Below are 21,347 nucleotides of genomic sequence, written 5' to 3'. Positions count from 1 at the left end.
ATGGATTATTACAACTGCCTGAAAGGCAACTACGAATGCATAGTTAGTTCTCTCAAGCTGTATTGAACTGATTTGAACTCTGGAGCATCTTTTAACTCATGAAGCTCAATACATCATTTCCTTCCTCTATGTAACCAACACAAAATGTATTTTGTGCTTAAGGTGCTGGAATACAAAGAACAAGGTGTCTTGTGCAAGTCAAGCACTATGAGCATCAGCTGTACACTATTTTATCTAAGAAGTTCACCCAGTGGATTAGACGGCCCAATTCCATCCAATTGTGATTCTATGAAACAAGGAACCAACTTGAACAGTTAGAAAAAAAACCCTTTTATTTACAAATAAGAGCATTCGGGGGGAAAACACAACCGAAACCCTACATACACACATACACACTCACAGGCACACTAACTTGTTCCATTAAATCCACTGCATGCTGCTAAGGACCTCGCTTGCACCTATTCTTTGCATCACTGCTCAATCCGGACCACCACAACTGTGACATTGTCTGCAGACCCTCGCTGCACAGCCTTGTTGGCCAACCTGTTACAGGCTGCTTCATACCGAGCATCAGCAGCCGATTTGGCATCTCTCGTGGGAATAGTTTTGTCCTGTTGGGAAGTAGAATACACAAACGCAGGGCAGTTTCAATTTGCTGAGAGCACTTCAATGCCCATGTCTAACATTCCCAGAGTAACTTCTAGTTATTTACAATGCTTGTATATCAATCGTTCACAAAAAATTATCTGGGAAGTATAGGGACTTTTCAACACCCACACCCCTTGGTACACTATAAAGTACAAACAAGGACATAAAGTTAGAAATCGACTTTTAAAAAATAGTATTGTAATAAAAGTAAAATCAGCAGCCGAGGATACAGTAGTGCCAAGTATCTATTAAGCACTAAAAATGTGGCTTTAGAACTAGAAAGCAGGGGTGGGTGTATAAATGTCTTCAGCTGGCTCTGAAAAGGCCACAACATAGACGTCAATTCCACGGCTGGGACTTCACCAGTGAAGGGGCTCTTTCCTTCACAGCAACCAACCGCATCTCATTTAAACAGAAACACTTAGAAAAGGGCCTCTACTCAGCCTTGCAATTAGCTACTTGCACTGCCACCCGAAGGGGATGTTTTGGTGTTTTTAAGAACTCGCCACAAGCCCCCCTGCCACCTGCTGCTATGGGGACAGAGGGACCATCTCTCTTCTGCCCCCTTCCCACCTGGAACAGCAACTAGACATATATTAAAGTTTGCACGGCCCCTTCTTGGTTGAATCAGGGTACGCAACCCATCAAGTGGATGTCTTACATGCCAGCCAAAGAACAAGAGTGAGTGTAGTTCCTCTTCCACATTCCTTTCCTAACAAGCAGCCCTGTCTCTTCCCACTCAAGCCTATCTTCCCCTTACCTCCAAACAAGACATAATGAAGTTCACAGCTTCATCTGGTGAGAAGACTTTGAAGAGACCATCACAAGCCAAGAGGATAAACCTGGAAGAGCAATTAGTGATAAGTTTTATGGAAAAAAAATTAGGACCTAGAAACAAAACAGAACACAAGGAGTGATTTAACAGCTTATTCTAAAGACACCTCACTTGTATTCTCTGCATTTGTGTACTTGTGTCAGGTTTTACCTGTCGTTGTGTGTAAGCTGGCAGCGCTTGACATCTGGCACAGAAATGACCCCAAAGCGCTTGTACTGCCCATCCCCAATGGAGCGAGAGACTTCCAGGACACCCAAGACACGTCCTTCCCTACAAAAGTGGGGAGAGAGAGCCTATTTCAGCATGCCACTGGGTTTAATCCCTAAAGTTGTCAGGCTAGAACAGGGATGGGGAACCTGTGGCCCTGCAGGTGATGTTGGGAGCCCAACTCCCAGCAGTCCCACACAGCATTGCCAACGTTCAGAGAAGATGGGAGAGAGATTCCAGCAGCACCTGGAGGGCCAAGGGTTCCCCACTTCTGAGCTGGAAGTATTTGGGACCAAGGTGAGTCCTACAGACTCTAGCTAGATGCTTTACAAGTAGTCTACACAATTCCTTTTGCAACTTTACCGTATCATTATAGAACTCAAGAGAAAGCAATATGTTTTGATCCCAAATTGGCACTTGAATGTTAAATTGTTAATATGATCTGAACACCTGTCCTAGTTATGCATTCAATTAAAAGGTAGCTGAACTTAGTATGGCACATTCCCATGTGCCGTTAGAAGGCAGCTCCTTACACCACATGGCAACAATATTTTCAAAATCATAGCAGCACCTTTGTTTTTATCATGCAATGACTCAATAGCACCTTTGGTAAGAATCAAGAACACTTGGTCTCATTAAGAAGAGAAGAAGAGAATTTGGGATCTGAGCAGCTGGATTAAAGCTATCTGGCCAGCAGTTAAAAGGGCCTTGTTTGTTCCCAAGGTCAGATGCATTGACATTTTTACAGAGTCACATTCTTTATACACCCCACCAATAAATACATACTTTGTACCTGCATGCACATGTGAAACATACTCTTACAGTACCAATTCATATTCTCATATATATATATATATATATATATATATATATATATATATAAACTGGCCATGTCCGTTAGTATCCACGTTTCACCAAAACCGCTTGACTGATTGCGTTCAAATTTTGACACAATGCCGCATGCGAATATGAGAGCAAGCCCATACTATTTTCAAAGACAGATGTCACACCTGTGCCTGGCAAAACCCCCAAAACCCCGTGTTTCAAAACAAACCACTCAGACGAAAATGCATTATTGGAAAAGAACCAGGTTGCAAACTAGCGCCCTCTAGCAGCAGCTATACTGGTACTACACCTATAGAACCTTCCCTCTCAACAGCACCTCAGCTCCCGTTTACATACTAGGCCAAAGCCTTTACAGACTAGGCCAAATGGAGGTACTGACTCGCCTGGGTGGGGGTTGAGGGGAGGAGGGGACGGGATAGGTCAGGACACGGTGGGACCAGTCACAGGAATGAGCTGGGGGGTGGGGGGAAGAGGGGGCGTGATACGTCATGGGTCAGGAGAGGGTGGGGGGAAATCACAGGGATAAGGCGGCTGGGGGGGGGTAGAGGGAGCAGGATACGTCATGGGTGGGGGCACACGGTGGGGGCAGTCACAGGGATTAGCCACAGCAACACGTGGCAGGGCCAGCTATTACTCTATATAGCTAGGAAAATACTTATTTCAATTATTTACATTTATCCACATAGGTACTGTAGTTAAATGATGGCTTCTAACAAAATAAAAAAGCCAACTCACATAGTCTACAGCTAACAGTTAATAAGTATTTTCCACAGTTCAAATGAGCATTTACATTGGGCAGCTTGGGGGGGGGGGTTGCAGCTAAAAAACCCAAATGTTGCTGAAGGGCTATTGGGAGGAAGAGAAGAGAAACCCTTGGGCTGCCTCTGTTACCTGACATTCCCTCCAGCCTTTTGGATCCTCATCCTCTCGTCGTATTGAGTTGGGTTATGTTCTTTACTGAGACTTAAGGCTGTATGTTTCTGACTTTCTTCATTGTAGCGACACAGAAGCGCCTGCACTGACAGAAGAACCCTCATGAGCAAGTAGCAAGGATTGAAAGTCTCTGCTTGGGGCATTATAGGATACAATTTTCCATTAAGCAAACCCTTAAACAATTTCTAAGCAGTGTCACTCTATTGCATGCCTCCAGCCTTGCATATAAAATGGCCAGGGCCTAAAATTGGCTTGAGCTGAGAAGATCTTAAAAATTGATGGAAGACACCACCACTGAGTCTGTAACGCCACCTAGAGTTCACCAAGAAAACCCAACAGATCACAGAGCTGCTCCAAAGCACATTTCCTCCCAACAATTAAATTTGGTGGACATATTGCAAGGTAATGGCAGTGCTAAGGTACAGCTGCTATAGCATCTTTTGGTGGAACTGAAAAGATTAGCCTCACTCAATAACAAGAAAAATGTATTGAAACTGGACCCACAACTTCTAGTGCTGCTTACCCTGCTGTCTCCAAGGTTGGCAATATACAAAGTATTATCAATCACCAGCACACAAGTTGCTGTGGAGCCATCCTTCCAGGCAGGTTTCCTGTAAGTACAAGAAAGTGGAAACAAAAAAAGTCAGTTCAAGCAAGTTCCAAATTGTTCCAAGAGTCATGCTACACAATTATGGAGACTGATAGCCCAATGCAAAGAAGAGGGGGGTGGATTAATGGACCACTCACAAGTTTAAGAACACACCTGTGCTATAACCCTCCTTGCATTTTGAAATGGTTGAGTCCACTTGGAGGACTGTACAATTGAGTATGTACTGTATACACACACCCATAAAGACTTCTGGCAATGGAAAAATAGTTATCAAATTATTGTTATTTATTTATTGCATTTATGGCCCACTTTTTTGCCAAGGTGCTCAAGGTGGCATAAATGGTTCTCGCCGCCTCAATGAATCCCCACAACAACCCTGTGAGGTAGGTTTGGCTGAGACAGTCCAAGGTGAGTGGAAGTGTGTGGGGATTTGAACCCAGGTCCTAATCTGACACTTTAAGCACTATACCACACTGGCTCTGCAGGAGCAAAAAGGGGGGGGGGGTTATGAAGGTGGCTTTGTTTTAATGCTACTTGACAACTTTCTCATCTGTAGGGAACATCTGACAAGGAGAAACATGCAAACATCTTTTCTGAAGTGATACAGTCCCAAATACACTTAACACTTAACACAATGCCTATATCAGGCATAGGCAAACTCGGCCCTCCAGATGTTTTTGGCCTACAACTCCCATGATCCCTAGCTAACAGGACCAGTGATCAGGGATGGTGGGAATTGTAGTCCCAAAACAGCTGGAGGGCTGAGTTTGCCTATGCCTGGCCTATATACTTGGAAAGTTTACACTTACTGACTGGAAGCCTGCTTGAGAAACTCCTCGTCTGTGTATTTGAAGGTGTCCAGAAGGCATCTTCTTATTGTTTTCTCAACACTGGGCACATCTCCTGTGATGAAGATGAAAGAAGTGATTACGGTAGCTACTTCCCTCAAAACATATTCTGTGCTAGACAAATCAAAATTCCTGCTCAGGATTACCTGAAATTTTGCTTACAGAATGTATTATGACTAAAATACTAATTTCTAGTGCCTTCTAAAAATATTCCTGTTTGGCCAAGCCTACCCAGATGCTTAGACACGCTGGTGTGAATTTTAATCTGTTTTAGCATTTTAACTTCTACCGTAGTAATGTTTTAAGATATTGCAATTTCCCTGATTTTATGGTTTTATCTTTTTGTAAACTGATTTGAGGTTTTTTGTTTGTTATTTTTACAATGAAACAGTGTATAGTATACATTTTATGAGAAAAATGAAATCCTGCGATTCAGATTAACTGTTCAGGGAGGGCACTTTGCAACTGGGGTGTCCCTGCAAGGAAGGCTGTCTCCCTAGAGGCTACCCACCACCCTTCACTTGGCACAGGACTGCAGAATAGGACGTCTGAAGGCAATGTCAGAGTTTGGGTAAATATATCCTTCAGATAGCCTGGCTCCAATTTGTTTAGGGCTTAAGCAGGACCCCAGGACTATGTGTGAAGGGACACCGTGCTGAAGCTCAGCAGGCCTGGGTCTGTCCAATGCCTGAGTGACAGGTCACCCTGGAGTCACATGTGTGCCAACTTGGCTTTCAAGGTGTAATAAAGGCAGGATACAATTTTAAGGAAAACAAATAACTGAAACCAGGAGTTTTAATTGGGCCCAGAAACAGATTGGGAGCCAGTGAAGCTTATAAAAGTACTGGGCATTGTGTACCCAAACAAGCACAAATTTAGTTTCTTCTGAGCAAGCCTCACCAATGTGAAGCAGCAGCAACAGCAGCAGCTACACTGCTTTAAAACTAGTGCCCAAAAAGCAGGAAACCCCAGAGAATGATACTGTGCACACACATTGCACTCCCCAACGCCCAATTTTACCTTTAGGGAATTTTCTGATCAGGTTTTGATGCAGATTCTGTGCTGCATACTTTGAAGCTCGAACTCCTCCGTGGCCATCAAAGACAGCAAAGTATGAAACACGGGTACTGTAAAGGAAGACAAGATTGATCCCCCTCTCTGGAAGTGGCCAAGAAACTGACTATGTGCTGAGCTTGCATCACTAGCGGATCTGCAAAAAGCACAACCCTCCCTCATCCATGTACCACAGGGGTAGGCAATCTGGTGTTGGACTCCCAACATCAGCCCCAGCCAGCATGGCCAAGGATTACTGGAGTTGCAGTCCATGAACATGTGGAGGGCAACAGGGTCCTCATTCCCGACATGGGATTGCAATACAAAACAGGCCTACGTACAGGTTTCACATTTCTCTTTAAATTATGAAATTGTCAATGTGTGAAGCAGCCCCCCATATCAACAAGGACTCAGATCCTAGGTTTTCCAATGCCACTGGTAGAATCTTAACAGTTACACAATTCTAGACCTTGCCTCTTTAGAAGAATACAGAATAAAAAGGGTGGAAAGCATATATTTGATGTGCTCTTTTTGGGCCCAATTTTCTGCTGTATCTCCCATAATTACATCTGTGAGGAAAGGTGCATTGAGGTGTGAATGTGTGTGTTCGATAGGAACAGAAGAATCACATTGAGTCATAGCAACTGCCCATTTAGTCTGGCATTCTGTGCCCACAATGGCCAACCAAATGTTTTGAAACCAGACCTAAGTGCAACAGCACTCTTATGCCAGTGTTCCCCAGCCAGTGGCACTCAAAGGCATGCCATCTCCAACACCAGAGCTAATTTATTATATAGATATTATGCCTAGTAACCACTGCTAGCATAACACATTTCAAAAAGGAAAACACCATTTCCAGACACCAAATCAACTGAAAGGCAACTTCAAAATTATTGTCCACATATGGCAAAACAGGCTATTCAGCACAAAGTAGGACACACGGACACAGACACACACACACACACACGAGTCAATATGATCATATGCAAATACAGTATAATACTCACATCTGAGAGGGGAGGGGGCTGCACTCTTCTGTGATATCATTCAGAATGACATGGGCATCCTGCATCTCTTCTCGCTCTCCTTTCCTCTCTGCCACGTAGCCCTTCAGACCAAGGATACCTGCAGAGTCTAAAAAGAAAGCAGAAGATGCACACAGGATTCAATCCTTGAGCTCCCTTTTGCACAACATCCCATTAAGTAGCTATTTTGCTTAAGACAGTATCATTCTGAAAACCTCTTGGTAGCAAACTACATGTAAAGCTTTAACTAGACTACTAGACAGCAAAATTATAGAATAGAACACACCAATTAAGAGTACAATAGCAATGCCAAGAAAACAAAAGACTGAAAGCACCATTCAAGGCAATATAGGAACATTCCCAAGTTGTATTCACATTCATGAAGAATACATTCTAATAGGAAAAAGCTGTTCAACTGGGGTTAGAACCCACTGAATATTCTTAATTTTTAAACCTTGTGACATTACATTGTTAGCCACCACAGCGCTAGACTGCACAGCTACAGCTTGATCAGGTGCACCAGAGAAGACGTCAACATGGTACACTTCAGGGATTTCTACAAATGCAGTTGATGTGAACAGAAGCAGATGTGACTCACATCATGCCACTGTTACCACATCACAATTCAGTTGGGAGATCGAGAGATGTTTTTGCTTCTACACTCCAGGTTAGCTTGGATAATCTAAGAAGCCTCCTACCAGAGACAGACAAGGAAACAGATGGAGGCTGTATGGCATGGCAGCAGTTAGGCCATGTTGCAAACAGCACCAAGAAAAAAAAGCTTTCATGGCAATGGATAAAGAGACATGGACACAGTCCTGTCTTCAGATCCTCGTTCATCTTATTAGGCAATTCTTGTTTTGATTTGTGCACAGCACCTTGTTATTGTGAGCAACATTGAGGACTGAGCTGCTTGAAAAGCAACCCAGAATTGTCATGAAAAATATAGCTAATACCACCAGCCTCTCTCACAAAGTTGTTCCAAGAAGAGAGGGTAACAGACACATACGTTGTCCTTCGCTCCTTGGAGGAAACACGGCTTACCGATATAATATAGACACAATAGTGTCTGCAAGTGAACAATTGTAAGAGTACCCTTAAAAGCAGGAAACTCTGCAGAGGTGAGACATTTATTCATGAACATCTTATACTCCTCCCCCTGCTCATTCCTAAGAATGATCACAACAGGAAACAATCTCACTTTTGCCCTAATTTAAGGCAGCAGTAGAATAGAAAATATTTGGCTTCAGAGTGTCTGAAAACCTTTACAAACTTTCTTTTCCACAAGTTCTTCACTCCCATTCTTCTCTCCCTCCGTGGATTTCCTCTTCTCTCCCTTCCCATGGCTCACGGGAATAGAAACTTGCTCTGCAGGATGTGAAGCTGAGGAACAAAATGTTACGTCAGTTATTTTATTTATCAGAGTCATTTATTCAAGTAATACTGTGACAGAGTACAAAATCCCTGACTGGCTGGGATTATGCAGCCAGATGAGATGGGCCAAATTATACTGTAATTATGCTATAACACTGGCTACACCACCCTTGATTTCCCCTCTGTATAATCCTAGCTAGAGGAAGGTCTAGTATCAACAGCAATAAAAGATGGTACCAAAGCAGTTGCCACTCGGGAAGTGAACAGCCAACACACAAGAGCTGAAGAGACAAAGAGGGTGTGGTGAGGAGGGAACAATCCACCTTCTTCAAACCACTACTTTTGAGCCTGAAAATGTTCACCTGTGACCATTTGATGAAGCCCTTGAGTTAACCAACTTCTGAAGGACTCAAGCATGTTTCATTCTCAGGTGTGATCCTATTACAGCAGTGCAATCAACAGCAAAACAGAAATCTTGAGACTACTGCTCACCTGAGTTTCCGCTGCTGGCAGGTGGGAGGTCGTCAAAAAGCAAAGAGCCTCCAGTTCCTAAAACACAAGGAAACATGTGTCCAGAATCCAGGTCGCAAAGCAAACAGATTTCTCAGATAGTTTCATAAAGAACACACAATCTATAAAACAGCACTGCCAAGCTAAAATTTCTCTTCTACAGCAACCAGCCTTTGTATTATCAGCAATGTCTCTGTAATCACTCTTACCAGTAAACCTGAGCGCTATGTAGAAATGCTGCTTGTGCAGCAAGCTGAAGAACAAAAGTAAACTTAGGCATGTAGCTACACATTACAAATGTAGGCTTGGATGGTCAAGGCCCTGTGATACAGGAATGGTGCCCATTCTAAACAAAGAGACAGGGTTCAGCCAAGAGGTTGTAGAAGGTAAATCACAGTTGGGACATCAGCATAGCATCTTCCCAATCCGACAGGCACCTTGAGTCAGGAACTCCCCCAGCCAGAAGCAGCAACTATATCCATCATTATTCACTTGTAAGTGCCAGTCAAAAATGTTCCTGTTTACCCTACCCATATTTTGGGAAACTTTTAGCCTCGTCATTACTGAATCCACCATCTCTGTCTGGGGCACACAGAAGTTGTAGTTCAGCAACATCTGGAGGATCAAAGGCCCTGCCCTAGTGTGTTGTGGTGTTCAAGCTTTTGGTGGGCCAGGGTAGGATTTGTTTTTTCTATAATATTGCAGGATGAGCGCTTTTGAGTAAATAGCTGTTTTATTCTTTTTTATGTTTTAACTTATGTATTTGTATTTTTTTTTTACAACTGAAAGTCACATGGAGACATTTTACATAGCAAGTAATGAATGCACATTAATAAATAATAAACACAACTTCTTGCCCAGGAGTAAACGCCCACTTTGTGATGGAGTTTCAACGTACATGTAGTAAGTTGGGGCTGGGACAAAGAGTACATATGGCTTGAAAAACTGCCACAAAGAAAAACATTAGTCAAGGAGCAATGGTGTCCTGCTTTTCTCAAAGTTACATACACGAAGAGGATTAACAGTGCCTGCTAGTCGTCTCCTGAGGCATCAGGAGGGCACATCACTACATAAGGGCCTAACTAACAAAACAAAAGGAGAAAAAGGAGATGACCATGCTAGTCAGCGAAATACATGATGTATACAAACAAGAATCATACCTAAGTCAGTGCTGCTGACTGACGGAAGTTCATCAAAAAGCAAAATTCCTTTCTGCTCTTCTTTCCCTAAAAAAAGAACAACAAACATCAATTAGAGAACATGTGACCACAAGGGAAAGATTTACTGATTTTTTTTAAAATAAAATAAAATAAAAGATCATTCAAAGCGTATATCTCCTGGGGCAGAATCAGTTGCTCCTCCTCCCTTTCTATCAGCTAACAGTCAAAACAATACTGGAAAGTCATGGAAGCAGCAGCAGCACCAATTCCAGTACATCGGAAGCCGTTACCCATGCGCGCGCGCGTGTGTGTGAGTGCGCGCGAGGGCTTTCACCCAAGAAAAGGACGCGCGTGCGCGCATTCCGGTATCAATACGCGACGCGTGCATCCGTGTACGAGTTCACACGCGCATGCGTGCTGCACCGTGTTTAGCAAAGCGGGGCTAATCCCGGGCATAAAAAAAACAACACAGCCCGTGCATGCACCCACCTGGGGCCTTGACCGCTCTTCGAAGGGACCATGGCTGCGCAGGTGGCCCCGAGTGCAGGCGGCGCCTTCCCTTCCACGCCAAGAAATGAGGAGGATTCAAGGCTCCGGGAAGGGATGGAGGGCGGGCGGCTAAGCTCCAGCCGGGCTCCCGGAGGCCGACAGCCGAAGGCTCCTTTCCCCCAAGCGGACCGAAGGGCGCCCGCAGTTCTTACCTGCCACCGCCTCCACAGCTGCCGAAGGGGCCGCCTCGGGAAGGTCCCCGAACAGATCCATCCAGCCTCGAACTCGGCGGCGGCCGGCCCGAGCCGCGGCGACCTCCTCTTCCTCCTCCTCCACTCGCAAAGGCCCACCTGGATGCCAATCACCGCCGTGAGGCGGAGTTTACTCTCTCTCTTATTGGCTAATCGCTCCCTTAGAGGGGCGTGGCTAGAGCAGCCTCGCCAGTACGAAGCAGAGATGGCAATCGACGTGGGGGGCGAAACAACCAAAAGAAACGCGGGCCTTTTCATAGGCCAGCCGCTCTGGAGGGCGGGACTAGAAGGTTGTAAATCAGTCTCCGTTATTCCTATCTCTATGGCTCAAAGGATCAAGGCGGAGTTGGTGCCTGCCAATCTTCCTTAGGGGCGGGCCCGCCAGTTTTTCTTCGATCGCTCTGATGACGCGACGCGTTCTGCTTTTCTCCCGGTTACTTTTCCTCTCTGCAGTGAGATGCTTTTTGCAATAGCGGGAGGTGGAAAATATTGACGGGGCACCAAGAGGACGACGGGTTCTGCGTGGCGGAGGATCTTGCCCTTCATGTTAAGCTTTCGACAAGGCCGTGTAGGTCAAATTAATGATCCCCACACGTGTACTTTGAACAACTCCTCCCCCTCCGCTGGGATGGATTGGTTACTTCTTTGTAACAATATGAAGCTGCCACTAGATAATGTCTGAGCGTGCTGCAGGGCAAGAGGAAGTGTGGATGAGACTTGATTTAACGATAAAGAGCGAGCGGTTTTTTTTGGGGGGGGGGCGGTGTGGCAAAGGCATAGCCGCTCGTAACAGTGCCTAAAACACGAGACAAGTGGGAAAGCGACGTGCTTTCTAGGCACAGGACAAGGCAAGAAGTGTAGACAAGCCCCCTAGTGGTGAGAGAGCACAGGATGCCGAGTAAATGGGAATCTCAGCAACCTAATTGAGAAGGGGGGGAGCCCATTTTGGTTTTGACCGATCGAGACTCAAAATCTTTGCTGATGAACTGGAATTCTCACAGAGATCGGTCAGTAGATTCCAATCTACCTTTTGCACATCCTTGCTCTAGCTGGACAGCTAGAGGCAAAGGAAGACGTTGCTCCTGCACCTTTAGTAGTTGTGTAGAAAGGGGAATTGAAGTAGCTGTTGTATCCCCTAGTTGGCCACTGTCGGAACAGAATGCTGAATAAGACGGATACTGTATTTGGTCTACTTTAACAGAGCCCTGTCCTTTTTTGCAACTGGCCACCCGCCCTACATTAAGTGAATTGTAGTTAGAAAAAAATATTTGCTATGTCTTTCAGCTTATCCAGAGGTGCCATAGGCTGCAAGGAATGGTGTCCTGTGATGCTGGGTTGGAGGGGTATTTAATATTGACAAAGTGGTCTATAGGCTCAGTGGTAGAGCATGTGCTTTTATTTATTTATTTATTTATTTTATTTCCTGCCCTTCCTTCCAAAGGAGCCCAGGGTGGCAAACAACAAGCAACAAAACAGTAACACATTTAAAACAATTCCAACACAGAAGCAGACTGTGAAAAATCTCAACTTAAAAAGTATGTTGAAAGAGGAAAGTCTTCATCAATCCACAACTGCTCTGATAACCCCCATGCTTCCTCTTCTCCTTTTGCCCTAGTTAGCGGACTGTCTTTCCTCCTTTCTTTCATCTCCCTGTTGTTTCATCTCCCTGTCATCCTCCATCCTCCAGGCTTGCTCTGACCCACATTGGGTCACATAGGTATTACAAAGCCAGGAACTAGGAGAGTCCACCTCCCATATGCATCTGCCTGTATATTAAGATTGTCAGCAAAAATTCTGGTCTGGGTGCTTCCCACTTTCATAAGTTTATGCGAGTGGCTACCAGGGACAAGACCTTTTCTGTCAATTTGGAATGTCCTCCCCAAACATGTTTATCTGGTGACCACATTAATGTTAAGTGCCAGTTTTAAAGTTACTTTGGCCCGATTTTTAACACTATGATATTCTTTCTTTCTCCTTTTAAGATGGTCTATATAATATATAATTGTGCTGCTTGTTGTGCATTTGTTGACTATGGGGTGAACAACACAATGGAAGTGTTCTAAATAAAATAAATTATTGTCTTAACTGCTTTGGAATGGCGAGTCATATGCTTTGTTAGTAAGTTGTAAGCCATGTTGGAGATCATTGGACATCTTTAAAATAACACCAATGTGTAAAATATCACTCTCATGACTTCTGAAAACAATTTGAAGCTTAAAAAGAAAGTGTGTACCTTTGATAAAAAATCGGTGGGGCTGCTTATGGCAAGATAAAATTGTCTTCTGTGCATAAGAAGAGCACTTTTCTCACCTGGCGTGTGGCCTGCAGGGCATGGACACCAACTGGCCATCAACGTTATAGACCAGAATATTTAAAGGAAAGCTTCTCTTGTACGAACTGGGAAAATAGTACTTTCCATATTTGAATTGAAATCCCCCCCCAAAAAGAATGCTCTGTTTTGATGAAACAATACAACATTTGGTTAAGAGAACAAGCCAGAGGTCAAGAACAGAGTGTCCACTATTTGCATAAATGCCACATTTATTTCTTTAACTGAACAATGCCTTAAGTGTACACAAACAGTTGAAGACCCTAATTTCCAACACTCAATAGCTTTAAGACATCAAGAAAACTAGACTCGATTACTTCAGTATTGTTATTTATACAGTGGTACAGGGTGTGCCCACAGCAATCACATATATACAAAGCAAGAGAAATGGTCTCCCAGCATTTGAAGATGATGTCACAGGAAGAACTCATGTGGACAAACTAGAGATAATGGAAGCACAGGCAAAATAAGATTAATAAAAAATAAAAAGTAACCACAACCTTCGTTTTTATATAGTAAGATCTTGATATTGAGTCACAGCTCATGAATGATAGTGATCCTCCCTACAGTTCATTGAACACACAACAGAAAGAAACAGTAAGAGCATATTAGAGAGTTATACATCTTGTGCTGTCACTTTTGCATGTTACCATATGGATAAGCGATCACCTCTTAGTCCCACAGTTCTTAACTAATTGTGTTGCTTTTACTTGTTTCTCTGCTTTCCTGTTGCTCCTTGATAATTTATAAGACTACAGTACTTATACTGGGCTCTGCTATCCCCCTACTGAAGGGCAGTTCAGAGAGCATTTGATATTTTAGGCGAGCTCCTTATTCCCCAATAATTTATTGGAATGGGAAAGAGTTTTATGTGAACAAAATAACACTGGCTTTTACAGTTACTGAATACCAGACTCTAACCAATATATAATCTATGGAACGGGATAAGTATGACATAATTTGAAATTATTTTTCTTGTATAACATTATTTTCTCTCACCAGCCTCCACCTTGAGATAATTATGATGATATGGTTGTGTGAAACAGAGCAGAGATGGAAGTCCATCCTGTCAGTATTTTATTCTTCATTTAATAGGTTCCTTTTCTTGCAGGACCTTCCAAAATATGCTTTATTCAGAAATGCTGTTTTTTTACCCCCAAATAAAGGTCCAGATGATACTTGAAATTAAACAATTAATAAAAGGATCATTCAAAAATCTTACATCTCAAATTAAGTAAAATAACAGTAAATCAGTGGAGACTCTTCTCAGATTGTCTGAAGAGTGGTTGATAACTATATCAATGTGGCTTGACATTTTGGCAATGGATAAAGCCATAACCAGCAGAAAATATGCCAAACATAATGATATGCTGGTTTATCTAAATAACACTATGATGGACCATTAGATCTCTGTTCAATATTCCAACCAAAGTGCTAAACAATCATCCTTTCAGGATATCCATGCTAGTTGGAGACTGGATCATCTCCATTAAGCTACTGTCAATTTGTTGAGTTCACAATTATTATTTTTTGTCATTGCATTTAAGTCCTGATTCAAACCTTGCCTTTGATTTTTAGGGGATTTGGGTCAAGCCTTTGATCCCTAACTCAAGTCAGTCATGTTGTCTGCAGGTTTGCTGGCCTCAGAAACATGGAACTCTTGAGCAAGAGCAGACTGTAGCCCAATTCTGTCGTTCACACTGTCGGGAACATGGTCTTCAGGTTGGCTGACCTAAGCCATGCCCCTTATCAGTCTACCACTCCCCATAAAATGCAGCTCTTCCAAGCTCTACTTCTTCATTCAAAAGGCAAAGTTACATATACTGTACATTTTTGCATTTCTTGATTGTATGGACAAGGAAGGTACTGACACAACTTCTTCATCCATTGCCACTAACATACTGGTAATTAAATCTCTTGACAATTTGATATGGACATAAATGAAGTAAAATATTTTTTAAAGTTGTGTTTTTGTATGAAAGATAAGTGTTGTGATCCTATATATGACTTCCTTGTTCTAGGACAGATTTTCAAAAGGCAAGTCTGAACATCAGCCTCTGAAAGCCTTCATCTACTCAGAGGGAGTCAAGAAAAGAAATTATTTTATATAATTAAGCCTTCAATCCTGTGCATAATTACTTGGGAGTAAGCCCCATTGAACACTGCAAGACTTACTTCCAAGAAACATGTTCAGGGCTGTGCTTGTCCTGTTCTTTTTAAAAATAAGTTCAGATGATTTCTTCAATGTAGCCCAAGGTAGCTGTGAACTTATACCATGATAATCACTTAGGACATTTCAGAGAAATTCATTAGTTGGTTGCTGTGTGACTGCAAATTTCGTTGTTGAAAGGCTTCTACTAGATCAGACACTGATAAGAGAGTAATAATCACCACTGATTACAAACTGAGAATCAGTTATGGATTTTAATTATATAATCTTTAGACTTAGGCTGGGAAGTTAAAATGAACCAAAGTTGCCACCAAGGGTATTTAATTTTGCTGTTTATGCATAAAGGGAATGTAAACCATGGGGATTAACTATGGTACTACATATTGATTTGAGTGCGCTGTAAAATAGGATCCTATATATAAAGAGTTAACAGGAGTTTCTTAAAATCAGATATGAATCGTGCTTAATTGATTGGTGCCAAAAAACTATTATTTGTTTTACTTTGTCTTACCCAAATTTGAAATAAAATTGACTATTTGTCTTACCAGAAATAATTGATTAAGATGCAGGTGTATTTTTGAAGGAGACTTTTAACGTATCACTAGATACAAGAGTGAAATGAGGTCTCTTATAACACACTGTTCCAATCTTATACAAGGGTCCTATCAGTCTTGCTACATAAAGTAATCTATTTCAAACCTACTTTTCTCTTAAAAGAAAATGACAATGGGTATTTCCAGACAATCAGTTTTGAGTATAATAAGCATACAGTAGTTTTTCACTTATTCTGGGAAGCCCAGGCATTGTCCCTTGAAGATGCACTTCTGCTGAGCAGATATTGTATTTCTCCCAAGTGTTCCCTAAATACTGTGAGAGTTTTTATTAAGTATTAAGTACCTTGAAAAATGCAATTCATCTCTCAGATAGTGCAACTGTTACTATTTCAACTGCTGTGTTGGATGTGGTTGTGTGGTTGGATGTGGTTGTGATAAAGTGGCCCAACTTGTTCCTCCGATGCCTTGAATAATGGCCGATGGAGAAAGAGTGAAGCAGATCCCCCTCCCACCATTCCTTTCCTGGGGGAAACATGAACTCACCTCCAGCAAAACATCCCTATTAAGATTGAAGGTCAATTTCGGTATTACATGCAGATGCAGTAGCATCCCACTGATAGATTGGGGAGGGGGTGTTGACTGTTTCTTTAAATGAAAAGCAACCTTGGGAGGTTGCTCATGGGAACAAATAATGCTAAGGGGGAGGGCGTTTTATCCCTTCCTTACATCTGGAAGAGGCTGTTTTGAGAAGAAAAAATACAATGGGGAAAAATAGGTACATGCTTCCCCACAAGCTTCACTGCTATTCCTTCACTTCTAATCACAGTCTCCTGAAGCTAGTTTTCATTATATGAAGAACATTGGGGGAAATGTTATACATATCTGCATGTAACATGTAGTTCGGCCCTTAGCTGAACAAAAGAAACATTGGCTAGGTGACTGAAAAGAAGGAGAAGAAACCTGCTAGGCCAGGAATCCCCAAACTGCGGCCCTCCAGATGTTTTGGCCTACAACTCCCATGATCCCTAGCTAAGAGGACCAGTGGTCAGGGATGATGGGAATTGTAGTCCAAAACATCTGGAGGGCCAAAGTTTGGGGATACCTGTGCTAGGCAGCAAGTGCAGTATTTGAAAGAAAACCAAGATAGGCTCACAAAAAAGCTGACAGGGCCCTCTCCCATCACTACATTGACTCACTTCCACATCTTTTCTTTTAGCAGAATGAGATGCAGCATAATGTATGTGCGTAGGTGGAAAAAACAACACCACATGATAAACAGAATGTACATTTTTCAGTGAAGTAAATAGAAATAAATACTTTATAAATATAATCTCATACTACTCTTTCTTGCTCTATCAAGTAAAATGTCAATAAGTTATGAATTAGCTGAACACAATCCTATCACTTTTATCTCCTTTGAGTAACATGTTTTATAATGTTCACACTTTTACAGATTCCTTTCTCCTTAAATTGAACAGTTGCTTTAAAAATTAAATCATTTTTTTAAAAAAAAAAAGACTCTTGCTTTGTTAGTGGTCATATGTCACCTAGGTCACCCAATAAAGAGATGGGCGGAAGATCACATGTGCACAAGGATTCCAGGGTGTACCAGGCTTCTAAAGTTACAACAGAAATGAATTTGGCCAATGAAGCTGTAACTTGAGATGGATCACTCTGTGGCGCAGGCATCTGGCGAGATGAATGACAGAAGAGATCCAAATGTAAAGATGGGGACCCTCAAACAGCACCCATTATTTCACTTGGTTTGATGAGATGGGCGGCCCTTTAGGCTAAATTCTGGTTTGGGCTGTCCTCCGCCTAGACAGTTTGGACCTGTCAGATAAACCAAGGAAGAAGAAAAATGAAAGGATAGGGAAAAGAAATAAGGTAGAGGAATCTTCAGAATCCCAATCCATGTTCAAAGAGACAAAAAACAAACAAACAAACAAACTCAGACTTCTCAGCTGAAGCCTTGAACGTTGCTCTTATTCAAGATGGTGTTGTTCAATGTTGGGTCCTCATATTGTTGGACTACAACTCCCATCATCCCTGAGCATTGACTAAGCTCTCTGGGAATGAGGTGACTTGTAGTTCAACAACATCAGGACCCCCCAAGACTGAAGAATTCTGGTCAAGAGGGGTTTGGGATTTTAAGCTATTCAGTTACCTTATTGATCCAGCCAGGAGAGGATTAAATGCATACAGCCAATCATGCATATCCTTGTCGTTGCTTGCCTGCAGCAGGATCCCACGATGTTCAGTGCACACTGCGAATGTGTTGGGGGTCTAAAACAGGGGTGTAAAGTTGCATGTGAGACTCAGTTGTAGAGGAGAAGCATACAAAGGGGCATACAGTAGAATGCAATGAATTCATACCGTATATTACTGGCCAAACCAGATGGTCCCAGATCCGATGACTGGAATTGCAGCAGCCCCCGCCCCCAATAGTTTGCAAGACAATTCAACACTTTCTTTCTCTAGATGTGTAAATCACAGTTCCCTTTACAGTTGTAGGTGTCAGGCTCTCTGTCCTCATCCTGGAGGACACGTCCATTCTTCAAAGTGTTCACTGTTATTACTTATATGGTCTACCTGCAGAATCATCCTGCCCAGATGTCCACTCCACTTCAGCTTTAGACTCAGTTCCTATTTATACTTAAAGCACAACTAGACAGGAGAGGGATAGGATCCGAGAGCTCCCACATCCCTCTTCCTCCCTGCAGGTCTTGCTCAGGACTGGAGAAATCATGAGCATAGCAATGTCATTAAAGGAAAATATATATTTTGATGTTAAAGAAGTGGGGGAGAATCTCAGATCTGGGGACCAAATGTGGTCCCCCAAACCTCTCTATCTGGCCCTCAGGACTCTCCCAGGCCACCCCACCCCACATTTCCTCAGGCTCTAACAAGGTGGGCTGCAATACTGCCTCAAGTTCTTTGGTTGGCTGGAATGTGTTCTTGAACTGTGGGTAATGTCTCTGGCTTGCCCAGGTGTGGAGTGGAAAGATATGTGGGTGTAGGTGCCTCTGACTTTTGTGTGGCTGGAATGTAGTATGTTGTATAAAGAGATGACCATCTTCATTGCCCTGCTCACTTTTTGCCTTTGGTCCCACTCCGACTCTAAGAAGCAGCACTGCTGTTAAATCATGGCTGAGGATAAAAGGATGTCCCATAAACCATACTTAAGACATCAAATATGTTGTCGGTTCATTGGTTTGTTTCTAGTAGACCAAAGTGTTAGGTTGAAACTAACTGCAATACCTGCAGAATGTGTTTCTAGCTGTCTTGACATGGCTTTGCACCCCTGCACATTCAAGGGAGGAGACTCTGATATCATCAGGTGCAATTGCTCTCAACAGACAGGCTAGATGTAGCTTGTACAGAAACAGGTCTGGTCATGCCAATTAAGATTCTCTGGCTCTGTTGTCATTCCTTTCTCTGTACTTCACACTCTTCCTGGATTTTAGCCATTGCCATGGCCTCTTCTTTCCCTTACAGCCCAGTCTCCAATAAATAACCCAGATGCACTAGCTGTGGATTCTCTGATTTTACCCAACCTATGAAGTTGTCCTTACTTTCAGCATCGCCTGCTGGTCTTCACTGTATTCCACCTGAGCTGATGAGAGATTGAGGACTGCTCTCTCCACGGAGTCCTTGTCGGTGTTGTAGATGTAGACATAGGGGCGTCTCACAACCACATAGCGCTTCACCCACCCATTTGTGTGGGGCTCCAGAAAGTGCAGGTAGCCTTTCCTGGAGACAATAGGGCTGTAGAGGAGACAAATTGGCATCATGCTTTGTATCTACATAAAAACTGCACCACACACATTGATTTCTAAAGATTTTTTAGTACCATCAGAATTGTGCCTTTGTTCCTCCCTCTGCCCCAGAAGTTATACACCTGTGGATGCTCTTGACTTGTTTGCTTCATTTCTCTTTTTCTGCATGGCGATCCCTATCATGTGGGGAGGTGCACATGTTAAGTGAGATGGCACATGTGATGCCATTACTGGACCGTGCAATTCCTTGGTTCAAAATATAACATTAGTCACTGACATTGCTCATCCTCCATATGATGTGGAATGTTACACCCCTGAGTTACATTCTAGTTTGGATGTTAATCTGAGCAAAGGAAGAACTCCTCCATTCCACAACCTGCCCTACCAATGGCTGCTGCTGCTGTTTGGGCAGCAGCAAGGCAAGGTGAGGGAGATGATGATGATGATAACAACAACAACAACAACAACAATTTTATTATTTATACCCTGCCCATCTGGCTAGGTTTCCCCAGCCACTCTGGGCGGCTCCCAACAAAACACTAAAGACAGGTTAAAACTTCAAACATTAAAAACTTCCCTAAACAGGGCTGCCTTCAGATGTCTTCTAAAAGTCAGATAGTTGTTTTGTATTTCATCCCCTTTCCCTCCAGGCCACCTCATTGGCACCGTCATATTCCAGGTGACAGGAAGGGCGGAAGGGAGGAGGGAAAGAAAAGGAGAAAGACACCCCACCCTCTCCAAGCCACCCCTGCCAGAACAGCAGTAAAGGTAAAGGGACCGCTGACCATTAGGTCCAGTCATGACCGACTCTGGAGTTGCGGTGCTCATCTTGCATTATTGGCCGAGGGAGCCGGCGTACAGCTTCCAGGTCATGTGGCCAGCATGACAAAGCCACTTCTGGTGAACCAGAGCAGCACACGGAAATGCTGTTTACCATCCCGCTGTAGCGGTACCTATTTATCTACTTGCACTTTGACGTGCTTTCGAACTGCTAGGTTGGCAAGAGCAGGGACCGAGCAATGGGAGCTCACCCCATCATGGGGATTTGAACCGCCAACCTTCTGATCAGCAAGCCCTAGGCTCTGTGGTTTAGACCACAGCGCCACCTGTGTCCCTCTATAAAAAGATATTAGGGAGCTCATAAGGAGAGAGTGGACACTGTCGCTCCCAAAGAAGCAATGGGGTCCAATTTTAGTTCATAACAAAACAAGCTATTTTCTGATCTATTGGAGGAATTGATTTGCTTGCAGGGTCTTGCCCAGAACTCATTTTCATTTCTTAGAAATAGCTCTGCTAAATTCAAAAGGAATGCACTCCTGTTAATTATTGCATTCTTCACCGTGCAATTGCTTGCCAAGGGAAGAGGCACAGAGGAAAAGAAATGTACCATGTACTTAGGTCAATGAGCCCTTCAGTTTAGACAAGAATAAGATCCTTTCCACAAAGCCTATAACTTGTACCTGACCCGGATCTCTTGAATATCAGGGACCAAAAGGCGCTGGGTCTCCTTTTCATCTTCAGGCCCACAGGTGGGGGATTTCTTTTGTTCTCCTTCAACTGTGGGCTCAAATTCAGGGCTTTCTGCCCTTGAAGATAGCTGCAGAGTTCTGCAAAGGAAAGGCAGGTAGGTATGTAATTCCAACTCAATTTTGGCCTCCTTAAAAAAAAAAAGTTGACACAGCCTCTGAAACTGTGCTCATAAATGTGTCTGTAAACTGATCTGAAA

The 21,347-nt window shown here is 43.1% G+C and overlaps 2 protein-coding genes across 13 annotated transcripts in view; both read right to left on the bottom strand.

Moving 5' to 3' along the window:
* Positions 1–314: 314 nt before the first annotated feature.
* ILKAP (ILK associated serine/threonine phosphatase) lies at positions 315–10,882 on the bottom strand. Its single transcript, XM_035132541.2, has 12 exons — positions 10,751–10,882; positions 10,050–10,115; positions 8,872–8,928; positions 8,269–8,388; positions 6,988–7,114; positions 5,948–6,054; positions 4,889–4,982; positions 3,993–4,080; positions 3,428–3,549; positions 1,634–1,753; positions 1,409–1,490; positions 315–611 (listed from the first exon to the last, which is right to left on the bottom strand). The coding sequence occupies exons 1-12, from the start codon at positions 10,809–10,811 to the stop codon at positions 471–473; spliced, it is 1,185 nt and encodes a 394-aa protein (XP_034988432.1). The 5' UTR covers positions 10,812–10,882; the 3' UTR covers positions 315–470.
* Positions 10,883–13,312: 2,430 nt separating this feature from the next.
* Positions 13,313–21,347, bottom strand: part of KIF1A (kinesin family member 1A) — a 120,392-nt gene continuing 112,357 nt past the window's right edge. For all 12 annotated transcript variants that reach the window (XM_035133283.2, XM_060274623.1, XM_060274625.1 and 9 more), the window contains 4 exons: positions 21,082–21,228; positions 19,418–19,610; positions 18,010–18,128; positions 13,313–17,675 (listed from right to left, as the gene is read on the bottom strand). In XM_035133283.2, the coding sequence (XP_034989174.1) occupies positions 17,633–17,675; positions 18,010–18,128; positions 19,418–19,610; positions 21,082–21,228 (502 nt within the window). In that variant the 3' untranslated portion in view covers positions 13,313–17,632. The remainder of the gene's footprint in view (positions 17,676–18,009; positions 18,129–19,417; positions 19,611–21,081; positions 21,229–21,347) is intronic.

The sequence above is a fragment of the Zootoca vivipara genome, chromosome 5, assembly GCF_963506605.1.
Source record: "Zootoca vivipara chromosome 5, rZooViv1.1, whole genome shotgun sequence".
NCBI classification, from domain to species: domain Eukaryota; kingdom Metazoa; phylum Chordata; class Lepidosauria; order Squamata; family Lacertidae; genus Zootoca; species Zootoca vivipara.
The sequence above is the reverse complement of the archived record's forward strand: the minus strand, read 5'-3'. Positions and strand labels throughout refer to the sequence as shown.